At 41.0% G+C, this 22116-nt stretch overlaps 1 protein-coding gene across 8 annotated transcripts in view; it reads right to left on the reverse strand.

The window, feature by feature from the left end:
• cax2 (cation/H+ exchanger protein 2) overlaps positions 1-17839 on the reverse strand; it is a 68218-nt gene extending 50379 nt beyond the window's left edge. For 6 of the 8 annotated variants that reach the window (XM_060928221.1, XM_060928217.1, XM_060928215.1 and 3 more), the window contains exons 1-8: positions 17748-17839; positions 6619-6783; positions 6370-6479; positions 6153-6261; positions 2998-3114; positions 2845-2906; positions 2421-2573; positions 828-1028 (exon numbers count right to left, since the gene is read on the reverse strand). In XM_060928221.1, the coding sequence (XP_060784204.1) occupies positions 828-1028; positions 2421-2573; positions 2845-2906; positions 2998-3114; positions 6153-6261; positions 6370-6479; positions 6619-6783; positions 17748-17799 (969 nt within the window). In that variant the 5' untranslated portion in view covers positions 17800-17839. The remainder of the gene's footprint in view (positions 1-827; positions 1029-2420; positions 2574-2844; positions 2907-2997; positions 3115-6152; positions 6262-6369; positions 6480-6618; positions 6784-17747) is intronic. The other 2 variants (XM_060928218.1, XM_060928216.1) reach the window with 1 other exon arrangement.
• Positions 17840-22116: the final 4277 nt, after the last annotated feature.

Here is a 22116-nt window from a genome sequence, read left to right on the forward strand (position 1 = left end):
GCGCTGTTGCCTCACAGCAAGAAGGTCCGGGTTCGAGCCCCGTGGCCAGCAAGGGCCTTTCTGTGTGGAGTTTGCATGTTCTCCCCGTGTCCGCGTGGGTTTCCTCCGGGTGCTCCGGTTTCCCCCAAAGACATGCAGGTTAGGTTAACTGGTGACTCTAAATTGACCGTGAGTGTGAATGGTTGTCTGTGTCTATGTGTCAGCCCTGTGATGACCTGGCGACTTGTCCAGGGTGTACCCCGCCTTTTGCCCGTAGTCAGCTGGGATAGGCTCCAGCTTGCCTGCAACCCTGTAGAACAGGATAAAGCGGCTAGAGATAATGAGATGAGTAATGCGTTCAGGCATAGCACATAACACAGCACATTTTAGTCCTTGTTTTTACTGAAAATGTCTGTAACTTTCATGTGTTAAAATCTCATGCAGGCCTGTAGTCGGACGAAATGAAGCATGTTTTGTAGATGTGTGACGTTCATCATAGAAGTATCACTGCATTCAATCCATCTTAATGCATTTTCAGGTAACTCTTCTTCCGAGTCTGAGACTGTTGAGTTCTCAAATGCAGCTGCATAAATTTAAATTTTGGGAGCCATGATCTGACCGGGTTACAACAGTTTTCGTGTAATAGTGATCTGTATTATAACGGCGCTCCACTGTATATCTGTTCTTTACTAAACATAAAAATAAGTCACTTCTCACATCATGCTTGCTGGACAAGTATAAAGAGAACCAAACTGTTTCACAACAAGTATAACCTGATAAAACTAGAAACATACTGATCTTTACAGTACATTATCTTCTGTTACACTATGAAGCAATGCAAGATGTACATTTTCATGTCTCACTCCAGTAACATCATTTATGACAACTTGCTCAGGGGGCATTAGCAAGACATTGCTCAGGATTCGGGCACTCATTTTGGCCACGGGGATGGTGACGACCAAGAGCCAGGAGAGTATACACAACACGCCATGAGCCACAACCAGAGGAGGATATCCCAGCAGCACCCACGCATACACACTCAGATAATTCTGGAAAGTAAAACATGATTCTGATGAAACATGATGATGATTCTGGAAAGTTAATAGTAACATAGTAAGAGTTACTGGTCAATTTGTCAAGGAGGGCCAGGTAGTACAAGCTCGAGGTGTTTTTTGTTTTGTTTGTTTTTTTAACAGAGGTAGAAATTTAGAAATAAAAAATTGTGTCATATATTTAACAGTTATTCCATGAAATCGAGTCGTACACGAGCTGATAGCCAATGAGGTGTGTAGCACTGAGTTGGCTATAAGCCATGTACGACGAGATTGAGTAGAATAACTGTTTTATTCTATCCACATTCACTAGATTGTGAGAAACAGAGCATTTTTATTTTTTGTAAATTTGATAAATAAAGACTTTATACAAAACATCCAACAAAATAATTTCCGCTTAGAATGGAAACAAACCGGCGAAATGACTAGCAATTTGTGAACAAGAGTGCTCTGAGAGCACAATACCCCCCGCTGGCAACTATGCCATAACTCTGGTAAAATGTGACTGACTTGAACAAAATTGCAATATGTGTATTACCAACATATAACAAAGAATCCTGTCAAGTTTTGTCAAATTCCTTCAAAAATTGTGAGAGGAGTTGATTTCAGAAGGTGAGCACCGTTCCCGGGACGGACAGATAGACATCGCCACGACATAATCCACCTTCGGGCCTTTTGGCCAATGGGGGATAAAAAATGTGAGGGAAGTTGAATTCAGAAAGTAAGCACACCTTGATGAAATTGCCAAAGTAAAAGTTTGTTAATGATCAAGGGCATAACACTGGTAAAATCTGCCCAAATTAAATGAAATTTCAATATGCATATAACGGTCATATAACAAAGCTTTTTGCCAAGTTTGGTGAAATTCCTCCACAAACTGTGAGAGGAGTTGATTTCAGAAGGAAAACACACTCTCATGAAATTGTCAAATTATAATTTTTTTAATCAAGGGCTGTAACTCTGGTAAAATGTGACTGAATTTAACAAAATTACAATATGCATACTACCAACATATAACAAAGAATACTGCCAAGTTTTGTGAAATTCCTCCAACAATTTCGTGAAATTCCTCCAAAAATTCGGCCAGCGGGGGATAAAAACGCGATAATAATAATTCTGGAAAAGTTTTAAAAAGATACGTTCTTCCCATCAAATACTTTTTTTCCATATTTTGTTGCTTTTTTATTTTGGGGGGTTTTGTTTTCAAGTAGAGTTTTTATTTCATCCTCAGTTGGTTCAGCAACACGCTCCGCCATTTTGTTTTTCTCTACTCACGGTATGTGAGCTGATATCCTAGTAGTAGAGTAGCCAATCAGAACGCATGATTGCTCATATCCAGTGAATGTGGATAGAATAAAGACCGTTATTCGATATTAACTGGTATGCTACCCAGTAGCGCTGCTCTGGAGGCCTGGATGATTCCTCCATGTTCTCCACCAATGTGTTGGGTGTCAGTAGTGGCGAGGCTGCCTTCCCCTCATCCCCTTCATCTCGTAAATCATTGCAGACTTTCACACTGACATTTGACAGTGGAACACTCACCTGAGGGAACAGACAAGAAAGCTCAGCTCTGACAGACTGTATGTTCCGTTCTCACATACTCTATGTTCGATTCTATCAATGAGTCAAAAAACACAGATAATGCCTGATTTTCATACAAGCAGACAAAAAATGGCACACGACACAGTATGTTGGGCATTAAATGCTTTCAGTGAAATATTATCACACCTATCATCACTTAAAATAATGTGAAAATGTTACATTCGAAAAAACAGCATGCAGAATAATGATATAAAGATTATAAAAGCTCAACCTTCTGTATTGCTTTTCCAAATGGCCACAGAAAGTAGTGAGACAGTCTGAAGCACAATTTACCTATTTAAAAAAAAGAAAGAAACAAAACCTAGTTTTAAAAAGATGTACCAGTTTTAGATGTTGTAATGACATTGTTGTAAAAACAGTTTACCATGAGGGGCTCCAATAATGGTGATGTACATCATGATACCAACGAGAAGGTACACCAGAGAGATCCACCAACCAAACAGAAATATATACAAAACATTGCCGCATGTAAATAAAGAGGCTGATAAAACAGAGAGAGGAACAGAAGAAAACAGAGAGCTTATTAAAACACAATGTTATAATAAAAAAGTAACAGCACATTAACTTTGTGTTAAATTTATTTATTTAAAGAAACAAATATTTAATTTTATTAGGTTTCTAACCCCAAAGGGGTAAAACCTTATTGTATTTATGCCAGTTAATTATTTTTTGTGGTCTGTCACTTCGGCTCAAATTGCCATGAGCGAGAATAATCTAGACACATGAAACTTGGTCCAATAATTAGAAATGATGTACAAGTTCTTCCAAAGAATCATGATGCCAATCGACCAGATGGTGGTGCTGTAATTAAGGCCCAAAAATGCAATTTTGGCCACAGCACATTAACAAATTGCCCAATCGTGATAAATCTTGGTAGATATTTTCAGTCCGTGTTTGGGAATGGACCTACCAAAGCATTTTGAGCCCGATCCATAGGGAGCACCACAAATACCAATAACGTGTACCTCAAAACCTGGTGGACAGAATTTCACCAATTTTGGTGCACAAAATCTGGGAGCAAGTATCAATCAAGATCCAAAGTGTCATATTGACTGATGAATGTGGGCATGACCTTTTCATCAATATCTTCCATCTTATGTCTTCAGTCAATTTGCCATGAGCTGGAACGAGCTAGAGACATGAAACTTGACACCATAACTGGAAATGATGTGCAAATGCTAAGAAACAGGATCCCGATCTACCAGATAAAATTTTTTTTAAATGCCAGCTCCCCTACACCAAGAGTCCATATGACATGAAATTTGGCACAGATATACAGTGGTGCTTGAAAGTTTGTGAACGCTTTAGAATTTTCTATATTTCTGCATAAATATGACCTAAAACATCATCAGATTTTCACACAAGTCCTAAAAGTAGATAAAGAGAAGCCAGTTAAACAAATGAGACAAAAATATAATACTTGGTCATTTATTTATTGAGGAAAATGATCCAATATTACATATCTGTGAGTGGCAAAAGTATGTGAACCTTTGTTTTCAGTATCTGGTGTGACCCCCTTGTGCAGCAATAACTGCAACTAAACGTTTCCGGTAACTGTTGATCAGTCCTGCACACTGGCTTGGAGGAATTTTAGCCCGTTCCTCTGTATAGAACAGCTTCAACTCTGGGATGTTGGTGGGTTTCCTCACATGAACTGCTCGCTTCAGGTCCTTCCACAACATTTCGATTGGATTAAGGTCAGGACTTTGACTTGGCCATTCCAAAACATTAACTTTCTTCTTCTTTAGCCATTCTTTGGTAGAATAACTTGTTTGCTTAGGGTTGCTGTCTTGCTGCATGAGCCACCTTCTCTTGAGATTCAGTTCATGGACAGATGTCCTGACATTTTCCTTTAGAATTCGCTGGTATAATTCAGAATTAATTGTTCCATCAATGAAGGCAAGCCGTCCTGGCCCAGATGCAGCAAAACAGGCCCAAACCATGATACTATCACCACCATATTTAACAGATAGGATAAGGTTCTTATGCTGCAATGCAGTGTTTTCCTTTCTCCAAACATAATGCTTCTCATTTAAACCAAAAAGTTCTATTTCGGTCTCATCCGTCCACAAAACATTTTTTCAGTAGTCTTCTGGCTTGTCCATGTGATCTTTAGCAAACTGCAGATGAGCAGCAATGTTCTTTTTGGAGAGTAGTGGCTTTCTCCTTACAACCCTGCCATGCACACCATTGTTGTTCAGTGTTCTCCTGATGGTGGACTCATGAACATTAGCCAATGTGAGAGAGGCCTTCAGTTGCTTAGAAGTTACCTTGGGGTCCTTTGTGACCTTGCCGACTATTACACACCTTGGTCTTGAAGTGATCTTTGTTGGTCGACCACTCCTGGGGAGGGTAACAATGGTCTTGAATTTCCTCCATTTGTACACAATCTGTCTGACTGTGGATTGGTGGAGTCCAAATTCTTTAGAGATGGTTTTATAACCTTTTCCAGCATGATGAGCATCAACAATGCTTTTTCCGAGGTCCTCAGAAATCTTCTTTGTTCGTGCCATGATACACTTCCACAAACATGTGTTGTGAAGATCAGACTTTGATAGATCCCTGCTCTTTAAATAAAACAGGGTGCCCACACACACCTGATTGTCATCCCATTGATTGAAAACACCTGACTTTAATTTCACCTTCAAATTAACTGGTAATCCTAGAGGTTCACATACTTTTGCCACTCACAGATGTGTAATATTGGATCATTTTCCTCAATAAATAAATGACCAAGTATAATATTTTTGTCTCATTTGTTTAACTGGCTTCTCTTTATCTACTTTTAGGACTTGTGTGAAAATCTGATGATGTTTTAGGCCATATTTATGCAGAAATATAGAAAATTCTAAAGGGTTCACAAACTTTCAAGCACCACTGTACATCTCAGTGGCTTCAGTAAAAAAGACTCTTAGACACTAAATCCCACTACGATGGATTTTTTGATCATTTGCATAATGTGAAAAACAGTAATATGACAGAGTTTTTGGATGTTATTTATTACATGGACACTGTTGAATTTTGATTTTTTTTTCTGCATACATTTTGATGATTAAACAAGTGTGTCACTTATGTGTGTTATGTGTGTCTCACTCCTTCTTTAAACAGAATTAAACTAGCTGAAGCGACTTTGCTCTGCTTTGTCAAGCCTGAAAACTGTTTATTGCTGCTCGCAGCTTTAATTTTAGGTGACTGGGCTGCTTCCTTCTGTTGAGTGAAAAAGTTTAGAACCCACAAATTGATGCTTGAGGCTATACTTTTGAATAAGATTGCTTGTGTTTGGTTTAATAATTCTAAGTGAGCACAAACTGTGGTTTAATCTCATTGAGAGTTTAAACTGTGTTTGTCTGATTATCAGATTAGTGAGTCTGGCCTGTGTTTGGTTTAATAAATTTGACTCTAAATTCTGGTTTAAAATTATTAAGAGGGTCTGTAACCTGTAAGTGACCTGTGTTTGGTTTAAACATTTTGAGTGAGTCTAAACTGTTTTTGGTTTAATATAATTTCCATGAGTCTGACCTGTGTTTCGTTTAATAATGTTGAGCTCTGAGTAGAGTTCCTTCACAATCTCTGATCTGTCCTCAAAGGGTCGCTCAGTCACATGGCTTTTCCACTTTCTGAATCCAAACTTCACATGGAGGAAACACACAAACACAAAAACGTACTTCATAACTGAAACCAGGTCAGTGGGTGTTTACAGAAACTAACACTCATTTGTCCTGAATGAAGCACCTACCTTGTAATTATTGGCAAGTTTTTGTGCCTCCACCTCATTTTCAGCACTTATAGTGGTCTTACAATATGATACTTCATCCCACGGCTCATTAGCTGTGTGTGTGCTGTTTCCTACAAACAGAGAGTAAAAGTGGAAACTGATCGTAAACAAAACTAGAAACCAACAAAAACATAGCAATGTACTGTACAGTAAAGTAAAACCTAAGACTTTAATTGCCGATAAAACTAAAAAAAAAAAAGAATTGCCCACCTCTGTTTCTGTGTTTAGGTGCATAAGGGCAACAGGGCAAATGGAGGTGGCAGTCAGTTGTACTGACTTGCTGGTCTTTCCCACACACATGGTCACAACAGCAGTCAAGGGGAGAACCACTAATACCAGCACAACCTCTAGCACTATTCTGGTCCCATGAAAGCTCTGAGGTCAGTTAAGTGAAAATAAGAAGCAGAACACACATATAAACAACCAAAAATATTATGGATATTTCCTGAATCAGTTTAAAAAAAAAAAACTCTTGAAATTCAATCCTCAACTAAGTTCATATAATGGACAAATATAATCTACTTAAATCACAAACAGCCTATTGTAATTATTTTCTTTCAGCTGTGGACTGAAAGTCTTTGTGACTCATGCCGTAATCAAATGAATGACCAATAAATAATCACAAAACCTTATAAAATAATCTTATAAAAGCCTTTTACATTGGGGTTGCAGGAATTTTAATCAGTATACATGTGCAATATCTATATGATTATTATTATTAGTAGTAGTAGTTGTCGTCGTCATCGTAGTAGTAGCAGCAAATAGCAACAGTAGTAGTGGCAGGAGTAGTAGTACCAGCAGTAGTAGTAATAGTACCAGCAGCAGTAGTAATAGTAGTAGCAGCAGTAGTAATGGTAGTAGCAGCAGCCGTAGTAATAGTACCAGCAGCAGTAGTAATAGTACCAGCAGCAGTAGTAATAGTAGTAGCAGCAGCAACAGTAGCAATAGTACCAGCAGCAGTAGTAATAGTACCAGCAGCAGTAGTAATAGTAGTGGCAGCAGCAACAGTATCAATAGTACCAGCAGCAGTAGTAATAGTAGTAGCAGGGCAACAGTAGCAATAGTACCAGCAGCAGTAGTAATAGTACCGGCAGCAGTAGTAATGGTAGTAGCAGCAGCAACAGTAGCAATAGTACCAGCAGCAGTAGTAATAGTACCAGCAGCAGTAGTAATAGTAGTAGCAGCAGCAACAGTAGCAATAGTACCAGCAGCAGTAGTAATAGCACCAGCAGCAGTAGTAACAGTAGTAGCAACAGTAGTAATAGTAGTAGCAGCAACAGTAGTAATAGTACCAACAGCAGTAGTAACAGTAGTACCAGCAGTAGTAATAGTACCAGCAGCAGTAGTAATAGTACCAGCAGCAGTAGTAATAGTAGTAGCAGCAGCAACAGTAGCAATAGTACCAGCAGCAGTAGTAATAGTACCAGCAGCAGTAGTAATAGTAGTGGCAGCAGCAACAGTATCAATAGTACCAGCAGCAGTAGTAATAGTAGTAGCAGCAGCAACAGTAGCAATAGTACCAGCAGCAGTAGTAATAGTACCGGCAGCAGTAGTAATGGTAGTAGCAGCAGCAACAGTAGCAATAGTACCAGCAGCAGTAGTAATAGTACCAGCAGCAGTAGTAATAGTAGTAGCAGCAGCAACAGTAGCAATAGTACCAGCAGCAGTAGTAATAGCACCAGCAGCAGTAGTAACAGTAGTAGCAACAGTAGTAATAGTAGTAGCAGCAACAGTAGTAATAGTACCAACGGCAGTAGTAACAGTAGTACCAGCAGTAGTAATAGTACCAGCAGCAGTAGTAATAGTAGTAGCAGCAGTAAAAGTAGTAGCAGCAGTAGTAATAGGAGTAGCAGCAACAGCAGTAATAGTAGTAGTAGTAGTAGTAGCAACAGTAGTAATAGTAGTGCCAGCAGCAGTAGTAATAGTAGTAGCAGCAGTAGTAACAGTAGTACCAGCAGTAGTAATAGTAGTAGCAGCAACAACAGTAGTAATAGTAGTACCAGCAGTAGTAGTAACAGTAGTAGCAGCAGTCATTTTAGTAGTAGTAGTAGCAGTAGTCGTAATAGTAGTAGCAGCAGTAGTCGTAATAGTAGTAGCAGCAGTAGTAATAGTAGTAGCAGCAGCAGTCGTAATAGTAGTAGCAGCAGCAGTCGTAATAGTAGTAGCTGCAGCAGTCGTAATAGTAGTAGCAGCAGCAGTCGTAATAGTAGTAGCAGCAGCAGTAGTAATAGTAGTAGCAGCAGCAGTAGTAATAGTAGTAGTAGCAGCAGTAGTAATAGTAGTAGCAGCAGCAGTAGTAATAGTAGTAGCAGCAGCAGTAGTAATAGTAGTAGCAGCAGCAGTAGTAGTAGTGGTAATAGTAGTAGCAGCATCAGTAGTAGTAGTGGTAATAGTAGTAGCAGCAGCTGTAGTAATAGTAGTAGCAGCAGCAGTAGTAATAGTAGTAGTAGCAGCAGTAGTAATAGTAGTAGCAGTAGTAGTAATAGTAGTAGCAGCAACAGTAGTAATAGTACCAGCAGCAGTAGTAATAGTAGTAGCAGCAGTAAAAGTAGTAGCAGCAGTAGTAATAGTAGTAGTAGCAGCAGTGTTAATACTAGTACCAGCAGCAGTAGTAATAGTAGTAGCAGCAGTAGTAACTGTAGTACCAGCAGTAGTAATAGTAGTAGCAGCAACAAGAGTAGTAATAGTAGTACCAGCAGCAGTAGTAATGGTGGTAGCAGCAGCCATATTAGTAGTAGTAGCAGCAGTAGTAATAGTAGTAGCAGCAGCAGTTGTAATAGTAGTAGCAGCAACAGTAATAATAGTAGTAGCAGCAGCAGTCGTAATAGTAGTAGCAGCAGCAGTAGTAATAGTAGCAGCAGCAGTCGTAATAGTAGGAGCAGCAGTAGTAATAGTAGTAGCAGCAGCAGTGGTAATAGTAGTAGCGGCAGCAGTAGTAGTAGAAGTAGCAGTAGTAATAGTACCAGCAGCAGTAGTAATAGTAGTAGCAGCAGTCGTAAAAGTAGTAGTAGCAGCAGCAGTAGTAGTAGTAGTAATAGTAGTAGCATCAGTAGTAGTAGCAGCAGCAGCAGCAAGTAGCAGCAGCAGCAGTAGTAGTGGTAATAGTAGTAGTAGCAAGTAGCAGCAGTAGTACTGGTAATAGTAGTTGTAATAGTAGTAGCAGCATCAGTATTAGTAGTGGTAATAGTAGTAGTAATAGTAGTAGCAGCAGTAGTAGTGGTAATAGTAGTAGTAATAGTAGTAGCAGCAGCAGTAGTAGTAGCAATTAGCAGCATCAGTAGTAATAGTAGTAGCAGCAGCAGCAGTTGTAGTAGTAGTAGTAGCAGTAGTTGTAGTAGCAGCAGCAGCAATAGTTTTAGTAGTTACAGTAGTAGTAGTGGCAATAGTAGTAGCAGCAGTAGTAGTAACAACAGCATTAGTAATAGTGGTAGCAGCAGCAGCAGTAATAATAGTATCAGTAGTAGTAGTAGTAGTAGTAGTAGTAGTAGTAATAATAATAGGAGTAGCAGCAGTAGTAATAGTTGAAGCAGTGGTAGTAGTAGTAGTAGTAGCAGCAGTAGTAGTAGTTGTAGTGGTAATAGTAGTAGTAATAGTAGTGGTAATAGTAGTAGTAATAGTAGCAGCAGCAGTAGTAACAGTAGTAGTAGCAGCAGTAGTAATAGTATCAGTAGTAGGAGTAATAACAATAGGAGTAGCAGCAGTAGTAGTAGTGGTAATAGTAGTAGTAATAGTAGCAGCAGCAGTAGTAATGGTAGTAGCAGCAGCAGTAGTAATAGTAGTAGCAGCATTAGTAATGGTAGTAGTAGCAGTAGTATTAGTAGTAGCAGCAGTAGTAATAGTAGCAGTAGCAGCAGTAGTAATAGTAGTAGCAGCAGCAGTAGTAATAGTAGTAGCAGCAGCAGTAGTAATAGTAGTAGTAGCAGCAGTAGTAATAGTAGCAGCAGCAGCAGTAGTAATAGTAGTAGCAGCAGCAGTAGTAATAGTAGCAGCAGCAGTAGTAATAGTAGTAGTAGCAGCAGTAGTAATAGTAGTACTAGCAGCAGTAGTAATAGTAGTAGCCACAGCAGCAGTAGTGATAGTAGTAGCAGCAGTAGTAATAGTAGCAGCAGCAGTAGTAATAGTAGTAGTAGCAGCAGTAGTAATAGTAGTAGCAGCAGCAGCAGTAGTGATAGTAGCAGCAGTAGTAATAGTAGTAGTAGCAGTAGTAATAGTAGCAGCAGCAGTAGTAATAGTAGTAGCAGCAGTAGTAATAGTAGCAGCAGTAGTAATAGTAGTAGCAGCAGTAGTAATAGTAGCAGCAGCAGCAGTAGTAATAGTAGTACTAGCAGCAGTAGTAATAGTAGTAGCAGCAGTAGTGGTGGTAGTAGTAGTAATAGTAGTAGCAGCAGCAGCAGCAGTTGTAGTAGTGGTAGTAGCAGCAGTAGTAGTAGTAGCAGCAGCAGTAGTAGTAGTAGTAGTAATAATAATAGGAGTAGCAGCAGTAGTAATAGTTGAAGCAGTGGTAGTAGTAGTAGTAGTAGTAGTAATAGCAGCAGCAGTAGTAGCAGTGGTAATAGTAGTAGTAATAGTAGTGGTAATAGTAGTAGTAATAGTAGCAGCAGCAGTAGTAACAGTAGTAGCAGCAGCAGCAGTAGTAATAGTAGTAGTAGTAGCAGCAGTAGTAATAGTATCAGTAGTAGTAGTAGTAGTAGTAGTAGTAGTAATAATAGGAGTAGCAGCAATAGTAATAGTTGAAGCAGTGGTAGTAGTAGTAGTAGCAGCGGCAGCAGTAGTAGTAGTAGTAGTAGTAGTGGTAATAGTAGTAGTAATAGTAATGCTAATAGTAGCAGTAATAGTAGCAGCAGTAGTAATGGAAGTAGCAGCAGCAGTAGTAATAGTAGTAGCAGCAGTAGTAATGGTAGTAGTAGCAGTAGTATTAGTAGTAGCAGCAGTAGTAAAATAGTAGTAGCAGCAGTAGTAAAATAGTAGTAGCAGCAGTAGTAATAGTAGTAGCAGCAGCAGTAGTAATAGTAGTAGCAGCAGCAGTAGTAATAGTAGTACCAGCAGTAGTAATAGTAGTAGTAGCAGCAGTAGTAATAGTAGTAGTAGCAGCAGTAGTAATAGTAGTAGCAGCAGCAGTAGTAATAGTAGTAGCAGCAGCAGTAGTAATAATAGTACCAGCAGTAGTAATAGTAGTACCATCAGTAGTAATAGTAGTAGCAGCAGCAGTAGAAATAGTAGTAGTAGCAGCAGTAGTAATGGTAGCAGCAGCAGTAGTAATAGTAGCAGCAGCAGTACTAATAGTAGTATTAGCAGCAGTAGTAATAGTAGTACCAGCAGCAGTAGTAATAGTAGTAGCAGCGGTAGTAATAGTAGTACCAGCAGTAGTAGTGGCAGTAGCAGCAGTAGTAATAGTAGTAGTAGCAGTAGTAATGGTTGCAGCAGCAGTAGTATTAGTAGTACCAGCAGCAGTAGTATTAGTAGTAGCAGCAGCAGTAGTTATAGTAGTAGTAGTAGTAGTAGTAGCAGCAGTAGTAGTAGTAGTAGTAGCAGCAGCAGTAGTAATAGTAGTAGCAGCAGCAGTAGTAATAGTAGTAGCAGCAGCAGTAGTAATAGTAGTAGCAGCAGCAGTAGTAAGAGTAGTAATGGTAGCAGCAGCAGTAGTAATAGTAGCAGCAGCAGTACTAATAGTAGTAGTAGCAGCAGTAGTAATAGTAGTACTAGCAGCAGTAGTAATAGCAGTATCAGCAGCAGTAGTAATAGTAGTAGTAGCAGCGGTAGTAATAGTAGTACCAGCACTAGTAATAGTAGTACTAGCAGCAGTAGTAGTGGCAGCAGCAGCAGCAGTAGTAATAGTAGTAGCAGCAGTAGTAATGGTTGCAGCAGCAGTAGTAGTAGTAGTAGTACTAGCAGCAGTAGTAATAGTAGTAGCAGCAGCAGCAGTAGTAGTAGTAGCAGCAGCAGTAGTAATAGTAGTAGCAGCAGCAGTAGTAATAGTAGTAGCAGCAGCAGTAGTAATAGTAGTAGCAGCAGCAGTAGTAATAGTAGTAGCGGCAGCAGTAGTAATAGTAGTAGTGGCAGCAGTAGTAATAGTAGTAGTAGCAGCAGTAGTAATAGTAGTAACAGCAATAGTAATAGTAGTAGCAGTAGTAGCAAGTAGCAGCAGCAGCAGTAATAGTAGTAGTAGTAGTTGTAGTAGCAGCAGTAGTAATAGTTGTAGTGTTTCTAACAAGTGACATTGTCATAAAGTGGCTTTACAGAACTCTGGATATAGATTTTAGTATATCCTTATTAAACAAGCCAGAGTTAAAGGTGGCATGGAAAAATTCCCTGAGACGATATGAAGATGAAACCTTGAGAGGAACCAGACTCAAAAGGGAACCCATCTTCATCTGGGTGACAACAGATAATGTCTATAGTCTTATAACAGAACCTAATAAAAATCTACAGTATCAAAGTAAAGTTATCAAGTGTTCAGTGATTGAAGCTTGAGTGTAAACTGTTTTTAGCAAGTACAGTCTTTAGCCTATTCAGGTAAGAACATATACAGCTTTATATCACGTATCTTCATTTAGGATGCCTCATGTTTAAAGGTGCAAAATAAGGAAATGACCAGGGGAACTATGAACAGACTTGTGGTTTCAGAGCTCTTTCAAAAAAAAAAAAAGAGAAGTGTCTTAATTTCAAGACAGAGAAATAAGTGAGGCTGGTAGGGAAATGACAGTTTTTCCTTGTAGTAACATAAGAATCTATTTCTGCATTAGAGTGGTTAGAAATGTTGTATCATTCTTTATTTAATTAAGAATTATAATTAAAATAAATAAATAGAATAGGGTGAAAACATGGGAAGACACTATAGATGTAGTCAGAAGGCAAATCAAGGAGAGGACATTAGGCCATGCACTGACTATAGAGGACTCAAACAGATCACAGTGAAATACCTTTACGCATTGCCTTTAGTTCTCTTGGCCCTTGAATAATTCAGATCAGCTCAAGTGTTTACTAAGCTCGACCCACACAGTGCTTATAATCTGGTACGCATCCATAAGGATGATGAGTGGAAGACAGCTTTTAGCACCACCTCCGGTCACTATAAGTACTGCATGATGCCACATGGGCTACCCTGCACTCCAATTGTTTGTCAAAGCAGAGAAATGTGAATTTCATGTCTCCCAAATATCCTTCCTTGGCTATATTATCAGTGTAGAGGGAGTAACTATGGATGAGAACAAGGTCTCAGCAGTTATGACATGACCAACTACCATCACAGTTAAGGAGCTTCAGTGTTTCCTAAGAGTCGCCAACTTCTACAGGCAATTCATCAGCTCCAATGGATTCAGCTCCATTGCCGCCTCACTCACAACCCTGCTCATAAAGGGTCCCAAGCGCCTCCACTGGAACCAAGAGGCCAAAAGAGCCTTCGCACAACTCAAGACAGCCTTCATGTCAGCTCCCATCCTGAAACACCCCGATCCCTCTAAGCCTTTCATCATAGAAGTTGACTCATCTGAGTCCAGAGTCGGAGCAGTGCTGTCGCAGCATCTCAACAAGAAGCCCAAGTTGCATTCCATAGCTTTCTTCTCCAGGAAACATGCCCCACAGAACAGAACTAGGATATTGGTACCCAGGAGCTTTTGGCTGTCAAGCTGGCACTGGAGGAGTAGCGACACTGGCTGGAAGGGGCAATCTCCATTTTCACCATTTTCACTGATCACAAAAATCTGGAGTATCTGAAAACTGCTACAGTAAATGACTGAATCCTCGTGAAGACCACTAGGCACTCTTCTTCGCATGTTTTCAGTTGATAAGCGCACTTACCAACTGTTGTGAACTTGATTACTGGTGGCCCAACATGTTGACAGATATCAACAGTTATACTTCCTCATGTTCTGCGTATGCACAGGTTAAAGCACCCCAGGTGCTTCCAGTAGACACACTCATGCCACTGTCCATGCTTCAGCATCCCTGGTCACATACTGCCATAGGCTTCATAACAGATCTTTCCAAAACTCAAGGCAATACAGTAATCATGATCATTATTGATCAATTTTCAAAATCTTAAGTCTTGTCCTTCTACCGGGTCTCATTTTTACCCATGTGTTTCATTATTTTGGTATCCCAGAAGATCTCATCAGTGATTGTGGTTCACAGTTCATGTCTCGAATATGGTCTAAGCTTATGGACAAGCTGGGAGTTTTAGTAAGCCTAACATCCAGTTACCACCCACAGTCTAACAGACAGGTGGAACGGGCCAACCAAGACATTGGATGCTTTCTCAGGGTCTTTTGCGCTGAAAACCATAGGAATTAGTTGTGGTTCTTGCCATGGGGTGAACATGCCCAGAACTCTCTGTGCCACTCTGCCACCCAACTCACGCTCTTCCAGTGATTACTTGGCTATCAACCTCCCCTCTTCCCATGGGATGACTCTCCCACTGACGTACTTGCTGGTGACAACTGGTTCAAGCTAAGTGAACAAGCATGAGAAAGTGTCTATCAGTGCTGAGAGCAAATGGCGCAAATGTGCATGCACTTCAGTGACCATTATATAGGGGAAACCCCCCAGTATAACCCAGGTGACAGAGTGTGGCTATCAACCAAGGACATCAGGAACCCACACATTTGCAAAAAAACTCATCGGCCCCTTTAAAGTTCTGCAATGCGTCAGCAACGTTACTTACAAGCTGGACCTCTCCAAATACAGTAGACTCTCGCCCACGTTCCACGTATCATGCCTGAAACCTGCCATTCCTGGTTCTTTAAACACCAATGTTCCCTGCACTTCACCTCCTGCACCCCTCACCCTTGACGGTCAACCAGCTTACATCGTTCATGACATCCTCAACTCTAGCCACTTGGAATATCTGGTTGAGTGGAAGGGCTACAGCCCCCGAGAGTGCTGCTGGGTCCCTGCTAAAGATATCTCAGCCAAGAATTCGACGACAAGCATCCAGATAAACCAGGCCCTCACCCCTAGAGCCACCCAAGAAAAAGTACTGCTCCCAGAGTGAGCTTCTCATTGGGGGGAGGTGAGGGTTCTGTCACATCTGCACCTGCTTGCACTCAAGGTTCCACTTCCCAGAATCCACAGCGGCATTCGAATAACCACATCATCAAGTTTTCTTTGGCTAATCAGACACAAGGTCTTGCCAGAACAGTTGGGGGTTAGATGCCTTGCTCAAGGGTATGTCAGCCAGTCCTGTGAGTCCAGGGAATCAAGCCAGTGACCTTTTGGTCCCAAAGCTGCATCTCTAACCATTAGTCCATGACTTCCCCATGGAAGTCAAATATGGCTGCCATGGACCACACCCAACATGCACCTCACTGTTCACAGTCTCCTGAATTCTGATTATGCACACCTGTACACAATCACACCTCACCTATTTAAGGACTCTGTTCACAGTTTGTCATTGTGAAGTAAACGGTTAGTTCTTTGTGTCTGATTTTACTAAGCCTTGTGATTATCCAGTCTGACTTGTTTTGTGCTTTGGTTTATGCCTCACCTGATCATTGCCTGTTTTGTAATTCTGCTTTTTGCCTTATGATTTGGATTTGTTTGCCAATCTGCCTGAATAAACTCTTTTCTCACATTTACATCCGTCTGTCACCTGTACTCCTGGCAGCAACTCAAATTAATCCTTCTTAACTAAATAATGTGCAAATATATGCAATGAATCACTAAATCTCGCATTGTGAAATTATAGCATAGGTTTTATATAATATATAAAGTGCATATATAATATATATAAGACCAAGGTCATGACCAGTGACCAAGGTCATGACCAGTTCTGATCGAGGGAGTCGAGGTGGAGGCTGTGGATTCCTGCAAGTACCTCGAGCTGTGGCTGGACAACAAGCTGGACTGGACTTGCAACACCAACCACTTGTACAGGAAGGTACAGAGCAGGCTGTACTTCCTGAAGAGGCTGCGGTCCTTTAACATCTGCAGGAAACTCCTGTGGATATTCTATCAGTCCGTAGTCGCCAGTGTCCTGTTTTACACCGTGGTGTGCTGGGGGCAGCACATCCAAGCTGGACAAACTGATCAGGCGAGCCGGCTCTGTGGTCGGCATGAAGCTGGACTCTCTGGTGACGGTGGCAGAGAAGAGGACTATGGACAAACTACTGAACATCATGGACGATGCCAGTCACCCTCTGCACACCGTCATCAGCAACCACTCGACAACATCCAGAAGAAGGCCCTAAAGATTATAGGAGTGGACCAGAACACTGCCAGCACAAAACTCTCCATCCCCAGTCTTGGCCACAGAAGACAGGCTGCTGCTGCTGCTGCTACAGTTCTGTTTAAAATGCACACCCACCACTGCCCTACGGATCTCCGGGATATGCTCCCCCAGCCATACCCTAGACGGCGAACCACCCGCCTATGCACAGCTATGCAGAGATGCCAGATCATGCCCTGGACCTCCCAGCCTCTAATACCTGCACCCTGGACAGAACCTTCTTCCACACTGCTGTCCAGGTATGGAATAGCCTTTCAGAATATGTAGTTGGACCCGTAGACACTGGCCCCCAGGCCTTTAAATGCAGGGTCCACAGGCATCTTCTGACCACTCCTCCCACTACCAGATGAGCTACAGTGAACCAGATGATTGGCCAAGTGGAATTGTATTCTATCTGGCTATTGTTCACAATTGTACACAATAAAAACAAAACAAACAAACAAAAAAAAAAAACAGAGGAGCCTGTTCAGTGACAGAATGCTCCTTCGCAAGTGCAGGACTAACAGACTTAAAAACTCCTTTGTCCCTCACTCCATCAGACTGTACAACTCCTCTCTGGGGGGAGGAGGGGTAACAGGAGGACAGAGGACGGGACGGGACGGGACGGGACGGAGCAGTAGCCTAGCCTGACAATAAGCAATACTGGACAATGTGCAATACCTCTTCTGCTGGACTTTTATATATATTGGTATATGTAAATACTTAATTTATCTAGAAGTTTTCTCTATTTTCTATTCTCTGTTTATCTGTAATGATGCTACTGGAATTTTAATTTCCCTGAGGGAACCCTCCCAAAGGGATCAATAAAGTTCTATCTAATCTAATCTAATCTAATCTAATCTAATCTAATCTAATCTAATCTATGTAAGTGCAAGATGTGATCTACAAACATGTACAAAAACAGTATGCAAACAATATAGCAAGTGCAAGCAGCATACTAGAGTACTAAATAGCATGTGAGAATAGAACGCATACGGTTTACATAGTTAACAGGTGCGCACTGTTTGGAAATGCAGTGTAGTGCTGGAGGAAAGCGAACAGCGCTAATGACGTCATTCTACAGATTATAATTTAAACAGAAAATGACGCAAAATGGATTTCTGTTGAAAAGAAATACCTTCATTCTCGTTATTAGTTGCTCTTCTTCGAGGTTCTCTCCGAGCGGACATTACAGCTCCTGCACTACAATAACAAAGCTCATGTGATTGCAGCACAGATGAACTGTGCGCCGGCAAGCAGCGCCACACTGGGGCTTGTGGGAAATGTATTTCCTACGTACATGGACATGCCCATTCACTGGCACCTACAACACCGTTCAAAAGTTTGGGGTCACCCAGACAATTTTGTGTTTTCCATGAAAAGTCACACTTTTATTTACCACCATAAGTTGTAAAATGAATAGAAAATATAGTCAAGACATTTTTCTGGCCATTTTGAGCATTTAATCGACCCCACAAATGTGATGCTCCAGAAACTCAATCTGCTCAAAGGAAGGTCAGTTTTATAGCTTCTCTAAAGAGCTCAACTGTTTTCAGCTGTGCTAACATGATTGTACAAGGGTTTTCTAATCATCCATTAGCCTTCTGAGGCAATGAGCAAACACATTGTACCATTAGAACACTGGAGTGAGAGTTGCTGGAAATGGGCCTCTATACACCTATGGAGATATTGCACCAAAAACCACACATTTGCAGCTAGAATAGTCATTTACCACATTAGCAATGTATAGAGTGGATTTCTGATTAGTTTAAAGTGATCTTCATTGAAAAGAACAGTGCTTTTCTTTCAAAAATAAGGAAATTTCAAAGTGACCCCAAACTTTTGAACGGTAGTGTATTTTACTTTTATACCACCCATCTACCATACACAGTACTGTGCAAAAGTCTTAGGCACATGTCAAGAAATGCTGTAGACCAAAAATAGCTTTAAAAATAATTAAATGAAATGTTTCAACACTAAAAAATACTATAAACAGTAATCAGTAAGCTATAATAAAAGAAACTAGAAGAGCACTAGGAGAGCGCAAGAGTCCGCCAAGAATCCTTTAAAAAAATCCGGGATCCAGAAGGTGATCCGGATCACCGCCAAAATTTAATGGATTGTTACTTGTGCCCAGTCACACCTCTGGAAAAAAATTTCAGAGCAATCCGTTCATTACTTTTTCCGTAATGTTGCTAACAAACAAACAAACAAACAAACAAACAAACGCTACTGAAAACATAACCTCCTTGGCAGAGGTAATAATAATAACTAGAATGCATTTCTGGAGAAAATGCAAAAGTGTGCTTGCTCAGGTGCGCCGTCATGGCGACCCGGCAAGAGAGGCGACCGCACGCCCACACGACAAGTTTTGTGTCAACATGCGAAAGTTTGGCCAAGACACAAGGCGGATTCTCATATGGAGATAACAGGCTGGCAAAGTTCTTTACAGGGACATCCCAGAGCATCACTAATGGTTAATCACAGCAAGAAGGTTCTGGGTTCAAGCCCAGCGGCCGACAAGGGCCTTTCTGTGCGGAGTTTGCATGTTCTCCCCGTGTCTGCATGGGTTTCCTCCAGGTGCTCTGGTTTCCCCTACAGTCCAAAGACATGCAGGTTAGGCTAATTGGTGGCTCTAAATTGACCGTAGATGTGAATGTGAATGGTTGGTTGTCTCTCTGTGTCAGCCCTGCAATGACCTGGCGACTTGTCCAGGGTGTACCCCGCGTCTCACCCATAGTCAGCTGGGATAGGCTCCAGCTTGCCTGCGACCCTGTAGAACAGGATAAAGCGGCTAGAGATATTGGATGGATGGATAATTGTACTAAGCCTTTTAGTACATTTTCTTTCTCATATTATATATTCCATTCATCCATCCATTATCTGTAGCCGCTTATCCTGTACAGGGTCACGGGCAAGCTGGAGCATATCCCAGCTGATTATGGGTGAAAGGCGGGGTACACCCTGGACAAGTTGCCAGGTCATCACAGGGCTGACACACAGCAACAAACAACCATTTACACTCATATTCACACCTACGGTCAATTTAGAGCCACCAATTATCGTAACCTGCATGTCTTTGGACTATGGGGAAAACCGGAGCACCTGGAGGAAACCCACGCAGTCACGGGGGAGAACATGCAAACTCCACACAGAAAGGCCCTCGTCAGCCGCTGGGCTCGAACTCAGGACCTTCTTGCTGTGAGGTGACTGTGCTAACCACTACACCACCGTGCCACCCCATATTATATATTGTGTCTGAGTAAAGTTTAATTGAATTGACGTAGTTACCTTGAGCTCCAATAATGAGTGTAGTCTACTGTACCTTGGGGGACAGAACTGGACTCCTACTGTACCCCTGTTTCTGACAGTGCAGTAGCCTTCATTATGTTTTCTTTTTTAATCTGAAAAGTGGTCTCTTATGTAATATGCTGCTCAGATACAAACTTTTTTTTTCTCTAACATTTAATTTTGTGCTGGAAAACAACGTTTGGAACTCTAAAATGCTTTTGTACTGACTCGATAATGTAGAAGTCATAAAATAAAAATCTATAACAAAGTTTGTATGAAAAAAATAGGATGCCGAAGACATTTGCACAGTACTGTAAATGGATCGTGTACACAGCAAATTCAGAAGTGTTAAATTTTGGGTGTTAGTGAAATTTGAGCAAAAGTAGAGTTAATTTTACTCTGATAGAGTTAAATCCATTATATTTGACTTCAGTTGATAAGTAGTTGGTGTCAAAATGGGGTGTAAAAACAAAGCGTCACTAAATCAAACCTGTCAGTGTAATTGTATAAATACTAACTCTGAACTTCTAACTCTCAACTCCGATCCTGGGTTTTACACTTGAAGTGTTCATGCCACCCCGCCCACTGCATAGACACACATCGATTGGCTGAAGCCAGAAGATCTACGCGCGCTTCACCGACTGCTGCATGAGGGACCATGCTAATGACTTTCATGCATACTGTATACAGGAACAAAGTAATGAACATGCTTTGATTTTTGTTGACCAGCTGACTTACTTTAGACCATTTCAGAAGCAATATTCTAATGAGAGTGGAAGGACATATATTGTTCCATATTGTTAAATTTTTTACTGTGACTTCATTTTTTTGGGGTGCAAATGTTTAAAATAAATGTTTAATTGTAAAACACAAAATATGTCCAACTTTATTTCAGCAAACTTTAATTTGAAAATCATTTCCAGGAAGAGCTGTACTTACACCTTTTAAGTGTTATGGGGGGGGCGGCACAGTGGTGTAGTGGTTAGCGCTGTCGCCTCACAGCAAGAAGGTCTGGGTTCGAGCCCCGTGGCCGGTGAGGGCCTTTCTGTGCGGAGTTTGCATGTTCTCCCCGTGTCCGCGTGGGTTTCCTCCGGGTGCTCCGGTTTCCCCCACAGTCCAAAGACATGCAGGTTAGGTTAACTGGTGACTCTAAATTGACCGTAGGTGTGAATGTGAGTGTGAATGGTTGTCTGTGTCTATGTGTCAGCCCTGTGATGACCTGGTGATTTGTCCAGGGTGTACCCCGCCTTTCGCCCGTAGTCACTTTAAAAGTGTTGAAATTAAATCTGACAGTGTTAATTTGGGTACGGTATGCAGATTTTGCTGTGTAGGTTCACCATTTATGACTGTTTCTATTCACAGTTTGTGAACCCTGTAAAACCCTGTATATACATCCACAAGTTTCTACTGTGACACTGATGAAGACCCACACAGTGCATGCACAATATGAGATACAGTCTCCAACTGTAGGGGAAAGTGGGGAGATTTGGAACGGGGGAGACTTGGGACAGTTTTTATTCCTATAAATTAATTTCAACCAATCAGGCTTTAGATTTTTTTAGATTATATTTTAGGTTCCTTATCTCAAAATATAAAAACATTAAGTCACTTAAACCACAGTGACCATGCCAGAACAAATAATTTACTGAGGATATAAGTAAATAATTAAGATCCCATGCTAATCACGATGGCCTTTCCTCACACTGCATGCTTTATACCTGAATGACCCCTCATGCCCAACATCGAACAACATTTTTTGGGGGGTCTTGCATAATCCTAGTTCTGAACCAGACTTCTACCAAAAGGGTACAGTCAGTAATTGTTTACTTATTCATCCATCTATTCATCGTCAGTGACTGCTTTATCCTGGTTAAGGTCACAGCAGATCCAGAACCTATCCCAGGCTCAAGGTGGGAATACAGTCAAAATGGGATCCCGGTCCATGACACAACACCACACAACCCTTCACACCTAGGGGCAATTTTTGAATAGAGCTAGACGTACTAGGTGCTATCCAAAGTGATTAAGTTTACAGACGCATGTGCATATGTATTATATTATTACACTCTCTCAGAAAATAAAGTACATCGTTGTACCCTTAGGGGTACAACGGCTTGTCACTGAGGCAGTCTCCTTTAAGGTATTCATTTGTACCTTTTATATACTGCTTGGGAGCATATATGTACAACCCCGATTCCAAAAAAGTTGGGACAAAG

The sequence above is a fragment of the Neoarius graeffei genome, chromosome 8 (genome assembly GCF_027579695.1).
Source record: "Neoarius graeffei isolate fNeoGra1 chromosome 8, fNeoGra1.pri, whole genome shotgun sequence".
Classification (NCBI taxonomy): Eukaryota; Metazoa; Chordata; class Actinopteri; order Siluriformes; family Ariidae; genus Neoarius; species Neoarius graeffei.